The sequence below is a fragment of the Zonotrichia albicollis genome, chromosome W, assembly GCF_047830755.1.
Source record: "Zonotrichia albicollis isolate bZonAlb1 chromosome W, bZonAlb1.hap1, whole genome shotgun sequence".
Taxonomy (NCBI): domain Eukaryota; kingdom Metazoa; phylum Chordata; class Aves; order Passeriformes; family Passerellidae; genus Zonotrichia; species Zonotrichia albicollis.
This window is the reverse complement of record NC_133859.1, coordinates 2,135,932-2,154,986: the sequence shown is the minus strand read 5'-3', so window position 1 is coordinate 2,154,986 and position 19,055 is coordinate 2,135,932. Positions and strand designations below refer to the sequence as shown.

General features: G+C 44.2%; 1 protein-coding gene across 2 annotated transcripts in view; it reads left to right on the top strand.

The window, feature by feature from the left end:
- The window catches only part of LOC141726982 (transcription factor BTF3-like), a 34,748-nt gene that overhangs the window by 5,137 nt on the left and 10,556 nt on the right, over window positions 1-19,055 (top strand). For both annotated transcript variants that reach the window (XM_074532146.1, XM_074532147.1), the window contains exons 3-4: window positions 17,731-17,844; window positions 18,056-18,257. In XM_074532146.1, the coding sequence (XP_074388247.1) occupies window positions 17,731-17,844; window positions 18,056-18,257 (316 nt within the window). The remainder of the gene's footprint in view (window positions 1-17,730; window positions 17,845-18,055; window positions 18,258-19,055) is intronic.

Here is a 19,055-nt window from a genome sequence, read left to right as displayed (position 1 = left end):
GGTTGGGAAAGCTAAAGCACTGATAAAATTAAATATGGCCAGGGATATCAAGGGTAACAAAAAAATCTTCTATAGGTACGTCAGTGATAAAAGGAGGACTAGGGAAAATGTGTGCCCTTTCTGGAAGGATATGGGAGACCTGGTTACCCAAGACATGGAGAAGGCTGAAGTACTCAATGACTTTTTTGCCTCGGTTTTCACCAGCACACCACCTGAGTTGTAGAAGGTGAATGCAGGGATTGGGAGAACGAAGAATCACCCACTCTAGGAGAAAAGCAGGTTTGAGACCATTTAAGGAACCTGAGGGTGCCAAAGTCCCGGTGACCTGATGAGATGCATCCACAGGTCCTGAGGGACCTCGCAGAGGAAGCAGCTAAGCCAGTATCCATAATATTTGAGAAGTTGTGGCAGTTCAATGGAGTTCCCACTGACTGTAAAAGGAGAAATATAACCCATGTTTTTAGAAAGGAAAATGAGGAAGACCAAATTACAGGCCCATCAGTTACCTATCTGGTGCCCAGCAATATAATGGAAGAGATCCTCCTGGTAACTATGCTAAGGCACATGGAAAATAGGGATAATTTGTGACAGGCAACATGGCTTCACTAAAGGCAAATTGTGCCTGACAAATTTGGTGGCCTTCTATGATAGGGTTATGGTGTTGGTGGATGAGGGAAGAGTGGCTGATATAATCTACTTGGACTTGTGCAAAGCATTTGACACTGTCCCATGTGACATCCTTGTCTCAGCTGGAGAGACATGGATTTGACAGATGGACCACTCAGTGGATAAGGAATCAGTTGGATGGTCATACTCAGAGTTGTGGTCAACAGCTCAATGTCCAAGGGGACAGCAGTGACTAGTGGCATCCTCAGGGGTCAGTATTTGGACCGGCTCTGTTTAACATCTTTGTTGGCCACATGATCAGTGGGATTGAGTGCACCCTCAGCAAGTTTGTTGACAACACCAAGCTGTGTGGTGCAGTCAACACACTGGAGGGAAGGGAGCCCATCCAGAGGGACCTGGACAAACTTGAAAAATGGGCCCCTGAGAAGCTCATGAAGTTCAGCAAGGCCAAGTGTGAGGTCCTGCATCTGAGCCAGGACAATCCCAAGCATGAGTACAGGCTGGGTAGAGAATGGATGGAGAGCAGCCCTGGGGAGAAAGACTTGGGGGTGATGGTTGATGAGAAGGTCAACATGACTTGGCAATGTGTGATTGGTGCCCAGAAAGCCAACATTATCCTGGCCTGCATCAAAAGAAGTGTGACAGGCAGGTCATGGGAGACGATTCTGCTCCACTCTTGTGAGATCCCACCTGGAGTACTGCATCCAGCTCTGGCATCCCCAACATAAGAAGGACATGGACCTGTTGGAGTGAGTCCAGAGGAAGCCATGAAGATGCTCTGAGGGCTGGAGCACCTCTGCTGTGGTGACAGGCTGAGAGTTGGAGCTGTTAAACCTGGAGAAGAGAAGGCTTCAGGGAGACCTGAGAGCCCCTTCCAGTGCCTAAAGGGGCTCCAGGAGAGTTGTAGAGGGACTTTTTAGAGAGTGTCTTGGTTTGAAAAGACAGGTGTCTGCTAAGGAAGGCAGAAGCCTCCCCTGAACTGGAAAAATGTAAACCCCCTCCCTCCAAATTATTATAATTTTGAAATTAAAAGGCTCTCAGGCAAAGATACGGGAATACAAATAACAGTAATTTATTAGGAAAACTAAAAATACAAATGTAATAGTACAAACATCAACAAAAAATAACAGACAGAGTCAGAATACGACCTGACACCCTGTGGGTCAGAGTGTTGGTAGCAGTCCGATTGGATGGTGGCTGCAGTCCTCCTGCAGTGACAGGTGTGGTTCTGTTGGAGCAGTGATCCTGTAGAAAGGTGGAGTTTTCCTCTGAAGGTCCGGTAGTGGTGTAGATGGGCTTGGTCTTCCTCTGGGAATCCAGTGGGGAAGACAGCTACTCCTCTGGGAGTCCAGTGGGAAAAAGGCTGTCCTAGTGTCCCAAAATCTCAGATTATATTCAGGATGGAATGCTTGGCTCCTCTCCCTGGGCAGAGCATCTCACCATGAGATGATGTAATTTTATCAGTCATGCAGTGACACTCAATGGCCCATTAACAGCAGATGTATCCCCCAGGGAGGATTGGTTTGTGGAAGAGATAAAGAAAACTGCCCAATTAACAGAAGATAACTGCCACACCTCTAACAGATGGCAAATAGAATACACACATTACCTTGCAATCTAGGACAGAGAGGCATGGAGTGATGAGACAAGGGGCAACAGTTTTTAACTGAAAGAAAGTATTTAGATTGGACATAAGAAACTTTTCACTATGAGGGTGTTATGGTCCGGTTTTAAAGTTATTTAGAAATTCCTCTGCCCAAATTAAGGTGCAAATGAGACCATATGCCAAAGTCAATAGTACGAGTTTTATTTAATAGTAAATATGAGAGAGAGAGAGAGAGACAAAAGAAGAGAAAGAAATAGAAACTAGGTGGAGGGACAGAAAGAGAGTGACAGAGACAGAATAAGGAAAATATCACCATCTGTGGATCCCAATGATGTTCCATTGATCCTCTCCATCTGGTCTTCTTGGTGGTGAAGGTTCCCCCAAAAGCATAGAATCTGCTGGGTTAATATACACTTAGGCCAGGTGGGAATATCCAGGTATCTCCCCCTGGGGGGGGGGGGGGGGAGGGAATCTCTTGCAGCAGACTCTGCATCTGTTGCATCATTTTGCATCACATGCAGTCCTGTGGTGCAAGGCCTCTGGGGAGTGCTTTGGGAGGCCTATGATGGATTATGACACCCTCTCAGCTGCCTCTCATGTGAATGTCCAATGAATGTGGCCTGTGGGGTAGGGGGTTTTACAGCTGAGACAGTTTGTGTAAAGGAGAATGGGTGTTCAGTGTCTCTGACCAGAGGTTATACCTTGCACCTGAAACCTCCTTCCCTCTGCCCTCATTTCAGGGGGAGTCTGTGTAAACCTGACTTCTGTGGGCTGTGGTCTTCCCCCACCCCAAACCCAGACAGATGATTCTCAGCGTACCTGCTGGGTTTGGCTTTCTTGTGAATGCATTCCTTTCCCTCAGCCTTGTTTGTTTCTCCTTAGACCTGAGATGATTGAACTATAGTGTCCCCTTTATCTTATCTAGGTGGCTTAACTAACAGTCCAAAGTTCTTCAGGAAGGTTTCTGTGGTTGTAGCTTCTTTATACACTTTTTGCTATAATGGGCAAAACTCCTTCATAAAAATGTTTAAGGCCTGAATAATTTAGGTCCCAGACAGAGCATGATGAGGCATTGGCACAGGTTGCCCCAAGAAGTTGTCTTTTTCCCATTCCTGGAAGTGTTCAAGGTCAGGTTGGACAGGTGTGAAGGTTTAGGGCAAATTTTTTAAAGAATCTGCAAAGGAGGGCCCCTCCAGAAAGCAAAACCCACACGGCCCCTCCCTGTCGCAGACATTTCTTCATAGAAATCCTTTCTTTGGGATTTGTTCATCTTCTGGGAAGCAGAGCCCCAGAAAAAGAATGTGAACAAATTGTTATCAGCTGTTGTGAAATGTGGCAGGTGATCCTGTGATTGGCTCATCTTCCATGTTTCCAGTTAAGGGCCAATCACAGGAGCAGCTCAGGGACAGGTTCCCTGGACACAGAACTTTGTTATTCATTCCTTCTATTCTGTTCTTAGCTTAGCAGCTCTCTGCAAGCTCACTCTTTATTCTTTTTAGTATAGTTATAATGTATTATATATTATATATCAATAAATCAAGCCTTCTGATCAAGGAACAAGATTCTCGTCCTTCTCTCACCCAGTGACCTCCTCAGGTCGCTGTAATACCTCCCCCCAACCGGTTCGGGAAAAAATTCCTCGGAGAGAGGTGGAAAGAACCTGTTTATTTGACTGGCCCCGCACCCCTCAGCACACAAAATGAACAATACCAGATGACACGGCTTTGAGAAAGATGACAGAATCAGAAAGTCTCTTTCGGGGGTGGTTGCTCTGTTCTCAGTCCCTCCGGCGCTGGGCCAGCTGCTGCAGCCAAACCTTCGGTGTTCCCGGGTCCCAGTCCGGAGCAGGTTCGAGATGGTCACAGAAACAGGAGAGGAGAAACAGTCCAGGAAGCAATGTGGACTGTTTGGCTAAACTGACTAATAAGCAGAGGCAAAGCAGAGCAGAAGCAAGAGCAGAAAAGCAAGCCAGCCAAGCAGCAAGCTAAGCAAGAAGAGAAAAAAACAGCCCGATGTACGCTCTCTCTGTGTCCCTGATAAGAGAAACCCAAACAAAACTTCCACTCTTCAGAGCCGGTCTTAAAGGCACAGAACAGAGGAATGGGGATACAAACATCATAATGTCAACCCAGGACAACAGGGCTTCGAGAAACCTGGTCTAGTGGAAGGTGTCCCGGCCCATAGCAAGGGGTTGGAACTAAATGATATTTGAGATCTCTTCCAACCCAAACTACTCTGTGATTCTATTCAGCAGAACTCTTGTTGACAGTTTCCAGGAGCGTTTATTCATGCGTTGAAACTTTTTGCCTTTAAATGGATATTTAGTGTGATAGATGAGTAATGCGATGGTTGACTCTCACAATTAAAAGGCAAATATTATGTATATATGTTAAGAGAAGTTTTATAGACTTATGTTTTACCCTGCTTGTGTTGTTATCAGGGGGTGGCCAGGGTTTGGGACATTTGGGAGGGTTGGCTTGTTACTATGGCAATGTCTGACCTCCAATCAAAATTTAAGAAAGTAAATTCCACCACTGAACAGTGAAGAAGGAGTCGATGGATAGAACTTTGAGAGGGACAAAAGGATTAAAAGGTGGAACATCCATTGTGTGGATGAGCTCATGGTGGGAAAGATCCTCTGCTCCCTGCGGCGTAATATTTTCTCTATTCAGTCTTCTGTTGTATTTTTGAGAAGGTTTAATAAACCTTTTAAATTTTTGGAAGTGAATATCATTTCTCACAATGGGGGCTCTCCCTGGGATTTACACCTTGCCCCGGTGGCACTAGAAGTTCTCAAAAGGGGAGCCCCCTCGCCACAAATTTGGCGGAATTTATCCGACTCTCCCATGGCCACCAGTGGTCAGAGGTTGGAATCCCAGAGACAACAGGAGGCTGGATAAAGAAAAGAGAAGAAGAGGGGTGGGTAACATCCTCATAACTATCTTTGGCCAGATAATTATTCCATAATTCTGGTATAGGAACTTCATGCCATTACTATACTAGACCTGTCCTGGTCTGTTGAAGTTTTAGGATATTGGAGAGTAGGAGGGAACGGTGGGACACGTGGTGAAGCAGAAAGCGGGGATTTCCCCCGTGGCTGGTGGGATGCATGAGATTGAAGGGTTTGTGAGGGGTTTGCAGCACTGAGCCAGCGCACACGGGGGGAGTCAGTGAGCCCACATGGGGCACTGCCTGACTCTGGTGCGCGACGGGCGCTGTGGTTTCCCGGGCCAGCTGAGCGGTGGTAGCCGGTGGTGGCATCGGGGGAGGCGCCAGGGGGGACCGAGCGGCAGTGGCGCTAGCCTGGCTGGCAGGCTTGTGCTGGGGGGGGGTGAGTGGTGACGGTGCCGGCGCTGGCCCGAGCAGCAGGCTTGTGCTAGGACGGGGACCCATGGCAGAGTTCCCAGCCAGCACATGCAAAGGGAGTCAGTGAGCCCACATGTGGCAGCACCTGACTAGTACGCAGACAGCGCTGGGATTTCTGGAGCCAGCCGGGACTAGACTGGGAGAGGGGCGACTGCCTAGGTTTGCAGCGAGGGGGAGGGGGTGGTTGCCCAGGAGTGGGTGTAACGGTCAGCGTGAAGCGGTGGTTTGCACACCCTTGAATCGTGACAGGGCGGAGCCAGCTGCAGGACCAAATCACAGCAGGGGAAGAGCTGCTGAGCCAGATGGGGCGGGGAGCAGAGTGTGACCCTGGGATGAAAGCCCCAGGATCGTCGGTGTTTTTCAGAAGTTAAGTTTTTTTCCTTTTTTCTTTTTTCTCCTTCCTTCCTTCCTCCCTTCCTCCCTCCCTCCCTCCTTTCCTGGTTTCTTTCTTCTCCTCCTTTCCTTCCCTTCTTAGGGAGGCAGACCTTACTGGGAGACTGGGTAATTGGCTGATTGGAGGAGGCAGGCTCTGTCAAGAGGGCCTGTGGTTGGAAAGGTGGGCTCTGTCAAGGGAAGACCTGTGATCTGCTGGTCAGGATGGGGTCATGGATGAGTAGCAAATCCCCAAGGGTAGAAGCAGAAATTGAGGAGGAACCAATGGGCATACCCCCAGATAGTCCACTGGGAAAGAAACTAGCCCAGTGGAAATATGAACCCAAAACCAGAGATAAGGACAAGAGCAAAATGATTCAGTACTGCACAGTAGAATGGACCAGAAAGGAAATTAGGAGCGACCATGTATACTGGCTCAGATATGGGTCAGACAAAGGATAGATATGTCAGGCATTAAACATGTATGTAAGAGCTAAGAAACAATTAAATCAGTATTACGGCAGGGTGTTTTCAGGGTCTGTCCGACCCTGACTGCTGTAGGTGTCTGGATAGCGAAGTCTTGCTAAGCGCAACCTGTCCAGGTCCCTCAGGCAGGCTCCCAGCCGCAGGCAATCTTAGCAAGCAGCTGAGCTCTTAAGTGAGATCAGCTCTTTGGTGAATTCAGCTCTTTAATGATTTCAGCTCTTTGCTTGCTAAGTGCCTTGGCAGACAGATGGGGAATGAGGAGAAGGCTGTATGAGGTTCCACAGAGGTGTCTTTATTGGCAGCTTCTGCGAAGGGTGACAGTGACAGCTCTTCTGCTGAACAGCACAGAAATAGGAGTTTGTATAGGGTATAGGGGTTTTGAGAAACAGTCCAATAGTAAGGGTCAAGGCGAATATGACCTATTGTCTTACAGACAGATAATGAGGGTCCGAAGGCGAAAGAGGGGCTTCTTAGATCCAGTCATCATGACTAGGCATTACTCATCTTAGGCAACTGACTGCCAGGGAGGCCTTGCAGGCCCTGTGGCTGCTACAAATCAGGAAGAGAGTGACTATGCTGTTTGCTGGGAAGGGGAAACCGCACCCTCAAAGGTGAGCATGTTTAAGGTAGCAGAAAAAAAAGAATGGGACCCATTAGACCACTTACACACCCCCTCCCCCTCCAGTAGCTCTAATTACACCTCCCCTACCCCTTGTTGGGCCTAGCTAAAACACCAGAAACAGGGTAGCACCCCGGGAGGAAAGCAGATCAGAAGATGGGAGCCAAGAATCAGGATTATAATTATACCCCCTGAGGGAAATGCCACTGGCTGGGGTGCTGGGAGGAATTGGATTTGTAACCATACCTCTCAGTTCCTCTGACATGGGAATGTTTAAAAAGGAATTAAAAGGACTATTAGAGGACCCCATTGGATTAGGGGAGCAGTTAGACCAGTTTCTGGGGCCCAATATTTATACATGGGAAGAAATGCAGTCGATAATGACCATGTTGTTCACACCAGAGGAAAGACAGATGATCTGGGCAGCTGGGGTATGGATTTGGGAAAGAGAGCATGTGCAAGGACCTCCTGGGGATCTGAAAATGCCCATAGTGTGCCCCAATGGGGACCACAACAGCACTGGGGGGAGGCAAGACATGGAGGAATATAGAACATTGATTATAAGATGTATCAAAGAGGCATCACCATGTAATCAAAATGCCTGTAAGGCTTTCGATGAGCAGCAAAAGTGGGAAGAAACCCCAACAGAGTGGTTAGAAAGATTGAGGAAAAATATGAGGCAGTATTCAGGGGTTGACCCTGACACAGTGGCTGGACAGATCTTACTAAAGATAAATATCATCACTCACGCCTGGCCAGATCTATGGAGAAAGTTAGAAAAATTAGATGGTTGGCAAGAAAAGAGGTTAAAAGGATCTTTTAAGGGAAGCACAGAAGGTGTATGTAAAGAGAGATGAAGAGAAGGCCAAGGTGAAAGCCAAGGTAATGGTAACTACCATTAGGGAAGGAAACCTGCACATAAAGAATTGCTCAGGTAAGGGAGGGGGGGGCCCGAATGCCGGAAGATAGATGGAGGGGGGATGAAGCCCCCTGGGACTGGACACAAAGACGAATGTTTGGGGGGACAGGGGAACCTAGGACCAGTTTGCTTTTAATTAAAAAAAATGGGCATATCAGAAAGAATTGCCCCCAGAGGAAAAAGGACCTGAGGGTCTATGAGACTGAGCAAAAAGGAGAAGCAGAAGACTAGAGGTGTCAGGGGCTTTACCTCCTGGGGACAGAATACCATCAGGAGCCCTTTATAACTTTAAAAATAGGTCCCCATGACGAAGAATTCGAATTCCTAGTAGACACGGGGGCTGAAAGAACTTGTATTTGTAGAATCCCAAAGGGGTGCAAAAAGGGTCAAGATACCGTGCAAGTAGTAGGTGCAAAAGGTGAAGGGTTCAAAGTCTTAGTTGTAAAGGAAGTAACGTTTGAAGAGGCAAATAAAATAGGAATTGGGGATGTTCTATTAATTCCAGAAGCAGGGTGCAAGTTATTAAGATGGGATTTACAGGTGCAGTTAGACATTGGAGTACTCCCAGAGGAAGGGAAAATAAATGGTAGTTAAGCTTCTCCAATTAAGAGAAGAGAATGAGGAGAAAATTCATGAAATGGTGTGGGCAAAACCAAAAAAGTGAGGCAAATTAAACATGAAACCAATAGTAATAAAAATAGTTAATGAGAACCATCCAGTTCAGGTACGACAATACCCACTCTCACCTGGAAGGGAGATGAGGACTGCAACTGGTCATCCAGGACCTGCTTGAAGAAGGGACCTTAGAACCATGTATGTCCCCCCATAATATACCCATATTACCAGTAAAGAAGTCAGATGGGACTTTCAGGCTTGTCCAATATTTAAGAGAAGAAAACAAATGAACAGTGAATCAATACCCTGTAGTGCCTAACCCCTATACACTTTTGAGTAATATGCCCCCATCACACCAGTGGTTTAGTGTGATAGACCTAAAAGATGGGTTTTGGGGCATGTCCACTGGCAGAGAAAAAGTAGGGATACATTTGCCTTTGAATGACAGGACCCTGATTCCGGGAGGAAGCAACAGTTTTGGTGGACTAGGTTACCCCAAGGGTTTTCCGAATCCCCAAACCTATTTGATCAAGCCCTGGGAGAAGTACTACAACTCTTCTCCATCAAACCTGTGATAAAACTCATTCAATAAGTAGATGATTTGCTTCTTTCAGGATGGGAACAAAAAAAAGTTCGGGAATTCACCAAAGCATTGTTAAATTTTCTGGGAGACCAAGGACTTTGAGTATCAAAAGGGAAAATGCAATTTGTAGAGAGGGAAGCAAAATGCCTAGGACATGTTATTTGCCAAGGCCGCTGATGACTGAACCCTGTGAGAATTGCGGGGTTAGTCTCACTCCCATGGCCAAATACTAAGAGGGAAGTTAGAAGGTTTCTCGGCTTGTTGGGATATTGTAGGCTGTGGATTGAAGGATACACTCAGGCCATCAGGTTCTTGTATGAAAAGTTAGTAGAAGAAGAGATTAGGTGGGATGAAGACGATGAGCAAAACTTGAAGCTTTAAGGCAAAAATTAGTCAGTGCGCCAGCACTGAGTCTTCCCACCTTAGACAAACCCTTGTATCTGTTTGTAGATAAAGAAAGAGGGGTAGCTCATGGAGTACTAGCCCAGGAATGGGGAGGATCCAGGAAACCAGTGCCCTATTTATCAAAACTGCTGGACCCTGTTAGCCGGGGGCAGCCAACCTGCATTCAGGCGGTGGCCGTGACCACCGTACTCCTAGAGGAAACCAAAAAATTTACCTTTGGGGGAAAACTGAGAATATATACCCTGCACTGAGTGAAAAGTATCCTAAGCCAAAAGGCTGAGAAATGGCTCACTGATTCCCAAGTGCTAAAGTATGAAGCCATCCTAATAGGTAATGATTTAAAGGTAAACGTGAGTAACAAACTCAACCCTGCAGAGTTTTTGTATGGAGAACCAGGTGAGGAATTAATACATAATTGCCTAGAAGTTATAAACTATCAAACTAGAATAAGAGAGGACCTAACGGATCAACCTCTCTGAGGAGGGAAACAATTGTACATTAATGGATCATTAAGAGTAATCCAGAGGCACCAGGTATTGGGATATGCTATAGTGAATGAAGGGTTAGTAGCCATAGAAAAGGGATAGTTACCTTCCAACTTGTCAGCCCAAGCATGTGTTATATGCCCTAAAACGAGCTCTGGAAATATTAGCACAGAAAAGGGGAATAACATATACAGACTCAAAATACGCTTTTGGTGTAGTGCATACCTTTGGAAAAATTTGGGAAGAGAGGGGCCTATTAAATTCAAAGGGAAAGGGACTGATTCACAAAAAACTTGTTTTAGAAGTGTTAGAAACCTTACAATGTTTTGCGGAGAAAAGAAGAAACCTCACAACTTTATAAAAGTTGTAAAGCTCGGTATGTTTATTTATGGCGCCGGACGCACATGGAGAAAATTCTCCTCAAAAGGCATGCGTACCCCTGAAGATTTCAGACCTCCTTTTATCCCCCTTCCAAATGCATATGCATACAGTTTCACAATAAGTTCATACATATTCATCTTGCATGACACTTAGCACCAGTTCTTCTTTATCAAAGGAATTTCTAGGTCGGGGCAAATTGACCTCGTGGTCTTTTCTGTTTTTCTTTCTCTGTCTCCTTGCTGTCTCGGCATACGAGTTTTTCCTTCAGCTTTGGCCTCACAGACTTTTCACCGTTGTTAGACACTTCACCTTATTCAGGATGGATCCCTACTCTGTCTCAACAATTATCAGAAGAAGTAGCAGTGGTACATGTTGAAGGACATCAAAAATGGGAGACTCAAGAGGCATGAGGGAACAATTTAGCTGATTTAGAAGCTAAGAATGCAGTTGAATAAGGGACAGAAAAACTAATGATGGTGGTAAACCCTCATGGGAGAAATGCAAGAAGTCACGGTATTTAGTGCAGCAGAAGAGGAAGAACTCCTTAAAATAGGAGCCAAGAAAGATAATGAAGGGAGGTGGAGATTAGCAGATGGGAGGCAAATGGGATAGCTAAGCGGGTGACTGAACAGTGTGGGATATGTCAACAAGTAAATAAGGTCATGAGGAAAAAACCCAGGGGAGGGCAAGAACTAGCCTTACGGCCCTTTCAAAACATCCAGGTAGATTTTACTGAGTTTTCCCAGGAACAACGTTGCAAGTTTTTGCTAGTGATAGTAGATCACTTGACCCATTGGGTAGAGGCGGTACTCACTGTGAAAGCCAATGCCGATGTTGTGAGTAAAACACTCCTAGAATCAATCATTCCCTGATATGGGATGGTAAACAGGATTGATTCAGACCAAGGAACTCATTTCACATCTAAGATATTGCAGAAAATTCTTCAAGCCCTGGGAGTAAAATGGGAATTACACACTCCATGGCATCCACAGAGTTCTGATGGGGTTGAGAGAATTAATCAAACTCTTAAAAGAACTCTAGTTAAGCTAATGATTGAAACCCAAATGTCATGGATAAAATATCTCCCTTTAGCCTTATTAAGAATTAGAACCCAGCCCCGGTCATATCTGGGAGTGTCACCCTATGAAATGATGTTTGGGTTACCCTTCTTGACCTCACCTCCGAAGGTTGCCACCTATGAGGAAGGAGAAACCAATGCCAAGAAATATGTTATGTCTATAGCAGAAACCTTAGAAGGGCTGAGACATAAAGGGGCAATTCCTCAAACCACCACCCTGGATATCAGAATTCATAATATTAACCCCAGAGGTTGGGTGATGATCAGCCCCTAACTCATGGAGAGATCCGCCTCTAACTCCTCAGTGGGAAGGTCCCTTTCATGTACTGCTTACCACTGAATTGGCTGTCCGAACTGCAGAGCAGGGATGGACTCACGCCAACAGAGTCAAAGGCCCAGTAGAAGAACACAAAGAATGGACTATAACATCCAGGCCAGGTGAAACAAGATTGATTTTCAAGCAGAGACCAAGAGATGACCAGAAAACCAACAAGATCCTCAAAAAGTAGAGTCAAGCTCCCACCAGCCACCTCGAGAACTGTTTTAATAGGTGAGAATTACCAGCATCTGTTGAGGGGAGGGACACAAGTGGGCCGTAAAAGGTAATGGGACAGCTTCCTTAAGAAAATAAGATGAAGGAGGGCAAGACCGGGTTGGCCCCTTTGTTCACTACCAGGAAGACTCCATAACCCTGCTGCGAGTAACAACCCCATAGGCATGGTAAGGTAAGGGCAAAAAGACCATGGTGGACTTCTATAATTCCTCAGCTGTCTTCCTCAACAAGAGAGACTGAAGGGCAAGACCGAGTTTGCCTCTGTACCCACACCTAAGGTACGCCTACTATGGGTAGCAACCCCTTAGGCACGGTAGATGGGGGTAAAAAGCCATGCCTGACCGCTGTAATGTCCTTTTGTTCATTCCGGATAAGGTTGTTTAGAGTGAACTGGGGATTTTTTTTTCTATTTGGTTTCCTCTGTCCTTGCCCACATCAACAGATGCTAGTGTGAGTCATTGAATTCAATTGTTCGAGCCAAATAACTTGTGGAAAAGGGGAGATTGTGATATATGAGCAATGCGATGGTTTACTCTCTCAATTAAAAGGCAGATATTATGTATATATGTTAAGAGAAGTTTTATAGAGTTATAGTTATGTTTTACCCTGCTCGCGTTGTTATCAGAGGGTGGCCTGGGTTTGGGACATTTGGGAGGGTCAGCTTGTTACTATGGCAACATCTGATCTTTAATCAAAATTTAAGGAAGTCAATTCCACCACTGAACAGCAAAGAAAGAGTTGATTGACAGAACTTTAGAAGGGGCTAAAGGGTTAAAAGGTGGAACATCCATTGTGTAGATTAGCACATGGTGGGAAAGATCCTTTGATCCTGGCACCATATTATTTTCTCTTTTCAGTCTTCTATTGTATTTTTGAAAAGGTTTTAATAAACCTTGAAATTTTGGAAGTGAGTATGATTTCTCACATGTAAGCAGCTTTAAATCAGGATTAATCCAGTAATTAACTGGCTTGGTGATTTTGTGTATTCTTTATATGGATTACTAGTTAAGCAGAGGACTGCTGTATTATATTGATGATTATGTGCATGTTACTAGCATGTGTGTATTGGCTACAGAGGGCTTTAACCTTGATCACAACTGTTTTGGGGTTTTTTTCTTCTTTCTTGTGAGAAAAGTTTGCACATTGTCTCTGATGGAAGATTTTGATAACATTGCAGGACTGCAGATCTTAAAAAGAAGATAAATATTCTATTTAGGTGGAGGGCTGTTGCGGTGTGATGTCATGGTTTGCCTCAGTTTCCCGATCCTTCCCCAGGTGCCAATCACTACTCCTTTCCCCCCTCCCTTGCCCCCTGCTGAGTGCTGTCTGTCAATCCAGAAATTCCGGAAGGGCATCGAGTGATTGGCAGAGTTCAAAAGATGCCTTTCAGCCCTGGGGGACATTGGGCCATCCAGGTGTCATTTGTCCCCTGAGACTCTCCCCCCTTACCTGGTTGGTGGGATCCCTACCCCTGCCCTGCCCCTCTCCCCGGGGTTAAAAGACACAGGAACCACGCGGTTCGGGAAGTTCTGTTACAGCTGTTACTCGATTCAGAGGCCTGTGGGCCAGGAATAAAGCTCTGGATCGAAACCCTCCAGCAGAACCCGACTCCTTTCCTTCACCTCGCCTTGAAGCTTCTCGGCCAGAGGTAAACCTGAGCTCCTGCATGCCTGGACTTGTCCCAAGCGCCCAGCTGCAGCATCCAGCCAGCCAAAGGTGTCTCTGAGGTGAAACCACAATAGCTGCCGCCTTTGGTCAAGCAGCAAGGGCCAGACGAGCCCAGGCACGTTCCATCCATCTATATAGGTATTTAATTCCAATAACAATGGAAGTTCATCCTAATTTTAGGTAACTTGTTCCACCTAAACAGTTGGCATTCAGAGCTCTAGGTAATCCCTAACATAAACCAGATGCAACTCCATATTGTGTTACACTGTAAAGAATAAGGGATAGAAAAAAAGAGAGATCATTTGTATTTACTGGGATGGTAGACTAAAATCTGTTGTACATTCTTCACTAGGAAGCTGATGGTTAGGGGCATTCCAGCAAAGGTTTTCCTGACCATTGTGGACCTGATTTCCCCCCCCCCCCCCCCCCCCTTACCACAATGGTATAAATTACTGGAGTGCAGACATGGCCTGTCACTACTCTGATCATCATTAGTATTGCTGTAGCAGTTATGCTTGCACACACCTCCTGCTGTGCAGTACATATACTTTCAGGAATTACACTGCTTTGTCTGGAAATGAATGTATAACCAGTTGAATAAAGAATTCAGTTACTCGGAAGTTTAAAGATCAAAGATATTGTTAGGGGTTAGTCCTAGGAATGATGTCTGAATAGATCTTTCTGCAGAGGTTGATTTGTCACCAAATTAAGCTTGCAACTCTTTAGGCATGCAGGACTGTAGAGTATGTCAGTCTTCAGGAGATGATCAGTTTTCAGTTTTATGCCTATGGTAACAGACAAGGATACACTTGAAAGTTTTTCTTTCCTAAGTAGGATGTTGCAGAATCCCCATGAGACTTGGGAAATAAAGCTTCTGTGGTGCATTGCATCCTAAAATCTCACACTTCTCACAAACGTGCAAAGCTTATGTGGTGGGTTTTATGTTGATTAATTGCTAGGCACCTACTAGAATTATTTATTATCTGCTGTGAGATAAGGATTAGGAGAAGAGCAAAGCAGGCTCAAACTTTAAAGGGTATAAAGAAAACTTTAATGACAGAACTAAAAGAAAGAATAATAAGAATCAAAAAATCTTCAGAACATTTCTTTCTCACTCTCTTTTCTTTCCTACTGGCAGTATAAAGAGATAAATTTGGTATTTTTAGTCCGTTTACTATTGTTCAAGTAATTTTTCTTTAGTTTACTTAGGGAGAGGAGTCTTTCTCACTGTGCTGTGGAGACTTTTCCACAAGAAACAGTTATCTCATGGCTTTTAATTTTTACAGATAGCAGCTGGCCAGAAATCTGCAATTGTGAAGTCTTTCCTATCTTTTGCAGCTTTCTCACAGTTGCCTTTATGGGTTATATTAAACTTATGGGGTATTATTTTAAGGATGAGCTGTTTAAAAGCAAAAGTTTTTTTTAATCTGTCTTTTAGATCATCTTCATCTCTGGGAACAGAGGTTTTTTATTTCTTTGGGGGTGTGAAACACACCAATCACTTATTTTTAAAATTTTAAAAAGTTTAATGATAATAAAATGGTTATAAAAAATAGCAATATAATTAGAGTAATAATATTTTGGACAGTTTGGATTAGGACAATATGAGACAATAGAAACAAAGAGTTACGGACATCCGGGTACCTTTTTCTGGGCAGCATAAGCCCGAAAAAGGACACACGTTAACAGAGGGTTAACCCTTAAAAACAATAACCTGTTGCATATTCATACATCTCATACATGATGCATAAATTCCATTCAAACACAGGATTCTGTCTGGTCATCATCAACTTCTTCCTCTTAATCCTAACGGCGTTTTCCTGACTGAGCGAGGCAGGAAAAAGTTAGTTTCACCTGATAATGGGGCAATAAATTCTTTTTCTCTGAAAGATTTAGGTGTCCTGTGGCTGCTATCTCAGTGTGAGCCCTTTCTTTAGGAAAAAAGTATGCTACATAGCATAGTTTCTATTATAACATTTTGTTATAACCTAAAACTATATTTAAAACACTACTTAAGAGAATTAATACAGCATAACTTTCTAACACAACACATATAATATTCATTTTAATATTTGCGAAAAGCCAATCATAAAATACGCATTTTTCACAAGGGCAAGGGGTCTTCATCACTCATCTCTGTTCAAGCTTCTCATTTAAATCAGTTACTTTAACACTTGCTTTGCTTTAGCATAGATGCCTTTGCTCATGTCTATAGTTTGAACACTCTCTTCATGCTTTTTCATTAATTAAAGGGATATTTTAGTGTATTACAGTTCATTACCATGGCTTTATCAAAAGAATTTTAGCTTAAGACTAAGGCATCTCTTAATTTTCTTTTTATCTGGGACTTGGCTCTTTCTTCACTGATTTTCATGTCTTATGTTGTTCTCTATGTATCTTCTTTTTTTTTTTTTTTTCTTACTCGAGAGAGGATTGATATTTGTAGGTTTCATCTATGCACTAAAAGACTTAAAATCTCGCCTAGAGCCTGCGGAGGGCTATGTGATCTCTGCCGGGCAGTGGTTAGAGCTGTTTACGGTGGAAGATTCTATGGGGCCGCGCTGGAAGGAAGCTAGGATCTCAGCAGCCAGGCTAGGACTCAGCAGTAGCACGCTGCGGGCTGACGGCTTCCCCTCCCTTTGCCTGGTAGTTTCTGGTGTAACTCAGTAGTGGCAGAATTTCAGTTGAGCTGTGGGTTGGCCTGGCCGCGCTGGGGAGGGGCGGCGGGGGGAGGGACGGGGACCCGGAGCTGCTCCCGGGACCTGGTGGGCCCCCACTTGGCCCGGGCTGGCGGCAGGCTTTAGCGTCGTCAAGATGTTAGCAGCCGCGGCCCGGCCCAGCCTCACCCGAGGCCCCACAGCCTCCCCTCCTCCCGCCCGGCCACCGCTGGGGCCCGGCCTTGCCCAGCCAGCCCGCCTGGGCCGCGGAAGAGCGGGGCCGGTCTTACTGGCACCCAGTTACCTCTTCAAGGCCGGAAGCAAGAGAGCGATTCTTGGGTTTTGTTCGTCTTTAAATGTGTATATCACAGAGGCAGATTCAGGTCTTTTAGGTGGTTTAACAGGTTGCTAATATTCAAAACTACTCACTGGTTTTGTCAGGCACAGAGGAAGTTCTTAGTAGCTCCTCATAGAGAATAACTTCTGTAGCTGACGTTTTTCCCTCTTTACTACTGTGAAAAACATGTTCACTCTCCTGTGAAAATTTTAAAATTTAATAAAGGACAATAGGAGACAAGGACCATCGAGCAAAGGTTATTATGGCTGGGTGCATCTTGGCATTCAGCCAAGGCCACACATCTTCAGGCTACCCCTTAAATACTTTTTTCATCGCATCAGCCTGTTGCATATTCATAGACCCTTATGCATAGTAAACTTTTTTCCCCAAACTAGTTTACATTTTCCAGGAACTATTTTACATGGCCCCTCCTTGGATCTGCCTTTTTAGAACATGCATGGGTTTTGGCTGTGGTTTTGCCTCCTCTTTATCACTTCCAGTTTGGGCCTTGGTCCATACTTACTTCAGACAGTGAGTGCTGATAGTTGGCATATCTGTAGCAGGTGTCCTTATCCTATGTTCATTGGATGTTATCCCATCCAAGCAGGCATTTTAACACAAGCATAGCTATTTCACTACTATGTCTAAGCTTAATTAATAACAGAAATAAAAACTATATCAAAGTTACTTTACCACTACACATATAAATCCATTTTAATATTTGTGAAAATTCAGTATTATAATATGTATCTATAACACTACAAATCAATTAATGCAAAACCAGAACAGCTTGCTTTAGCAAGGAAAAGACTGTTGCAGTACAGTTGGAGTGGGGTTGTGTGTGCTGTAACACAGAAATAGAACCTTGCATACAAAGTTGATGGCTGAAGAGTAGTTATATGGCCACAAGAATTAGAGTTTGCAAACAGCTAATTAAATATTAATTCATAACCTTTTTTTTTTTTTTTCAAAGGGTACTGCCCGCAGAAAGAAGAAGGTTGTTCATAGAACAGCTACAGCAGATGACAAGAAACTTCAGTTTTCTTTGAAGAAACTGGGTGTCAACAATATTTCTGGAATTGAAGAGGTAATTGTTTAAAAGGGGAAAATGCTTTTCTCTATAGAAGTATAAAATGTATAAAACATAATTTCCTTGAAAGTAACATGTTAAACTTGCCTGTAAATTATCTATGGGTGCTTAAATGAGCTTTAGGAACTTCAACTAGTTTCCTGTTAAATTGAAAAATTGTGCTAAACTGCTTGAAATACTGGTGTTGTTTTGTTTTCTCCCCTTGCAGGTTAATATGTTCACCAACCAAGGAACAGTCATTCATTTCAATAACCCTAAAGTTCAGGCATCCCTGGCTGCTAACACTTTCACTATCACTGGCCATGCTGAGACAAAGCAGCTGACAGAAATGCTTCCTAGCATCTTAAATCAGCTTGGAGCTGACAGTTTGACTAGCCTGAGAAGATTGGCAGAAGCCCTACCCAAGCAATGTAAGTTAAAACTTGAATGCATTTCCTGCTGGCAGCTATGGGGCTTATTTGAATAGCTGCAGTGAAATTCAATGCACTCTTACTGTCTGCAAGCATATTATAAAATGCTGAAGAAATGAGACACTTAAATCTTATTTATAGCTCAAATCCAACAATGAATATAACAGAATAAAGCAGAGGCCCCTGTTTCTCAGCATATCTTGCAGCTGGTCCAGGACTAGAAAGTTGTAGCCAGACTTGATTTCTTGGTAGTTGACTACTTGCTGTGGCTACCATACTTTGGCATACCTAGTTCATTAAAGCTAGATAGAGTTACTCTGAGAAAGTTAGGTTTTAAAAGAAGGTATGTCTGTTTTGACACTTTTAATGGAAACATAAACAATAGGGAGAGGGACTTGAGGACAGACATCTTGCTACTGCTTTGTTCCCTCACAGGTGTGGTGAAGGTATTATTTCTTGCATGGGCTTTTTGATAGCTAAGAGGCATTTATACAGCATTTGTAAGGAAATATATTATAATTTCTGTGTTTGTAGAACAGTGTAGCAAACAGGACTGGCATGATCAGTAAGCTAGATACACCAATTTCATATTCTATCCTTAGATTAGTAAAATAACCTGAACACTTTTTCTCCCTAAAACTATGTTTGAAAAGTAGAGGAGGGACCTAAGTATCTGGTGTTTGGAAAAGGTGCTGCTGCTGCTGCTACAGGGTAACATTTGGGAGCAGAAGACAGGCTTGTTGATATTGGGAGTGATGCCTTAAGTTTTTAGCATTTATATTTTTCAGATCCTGTACT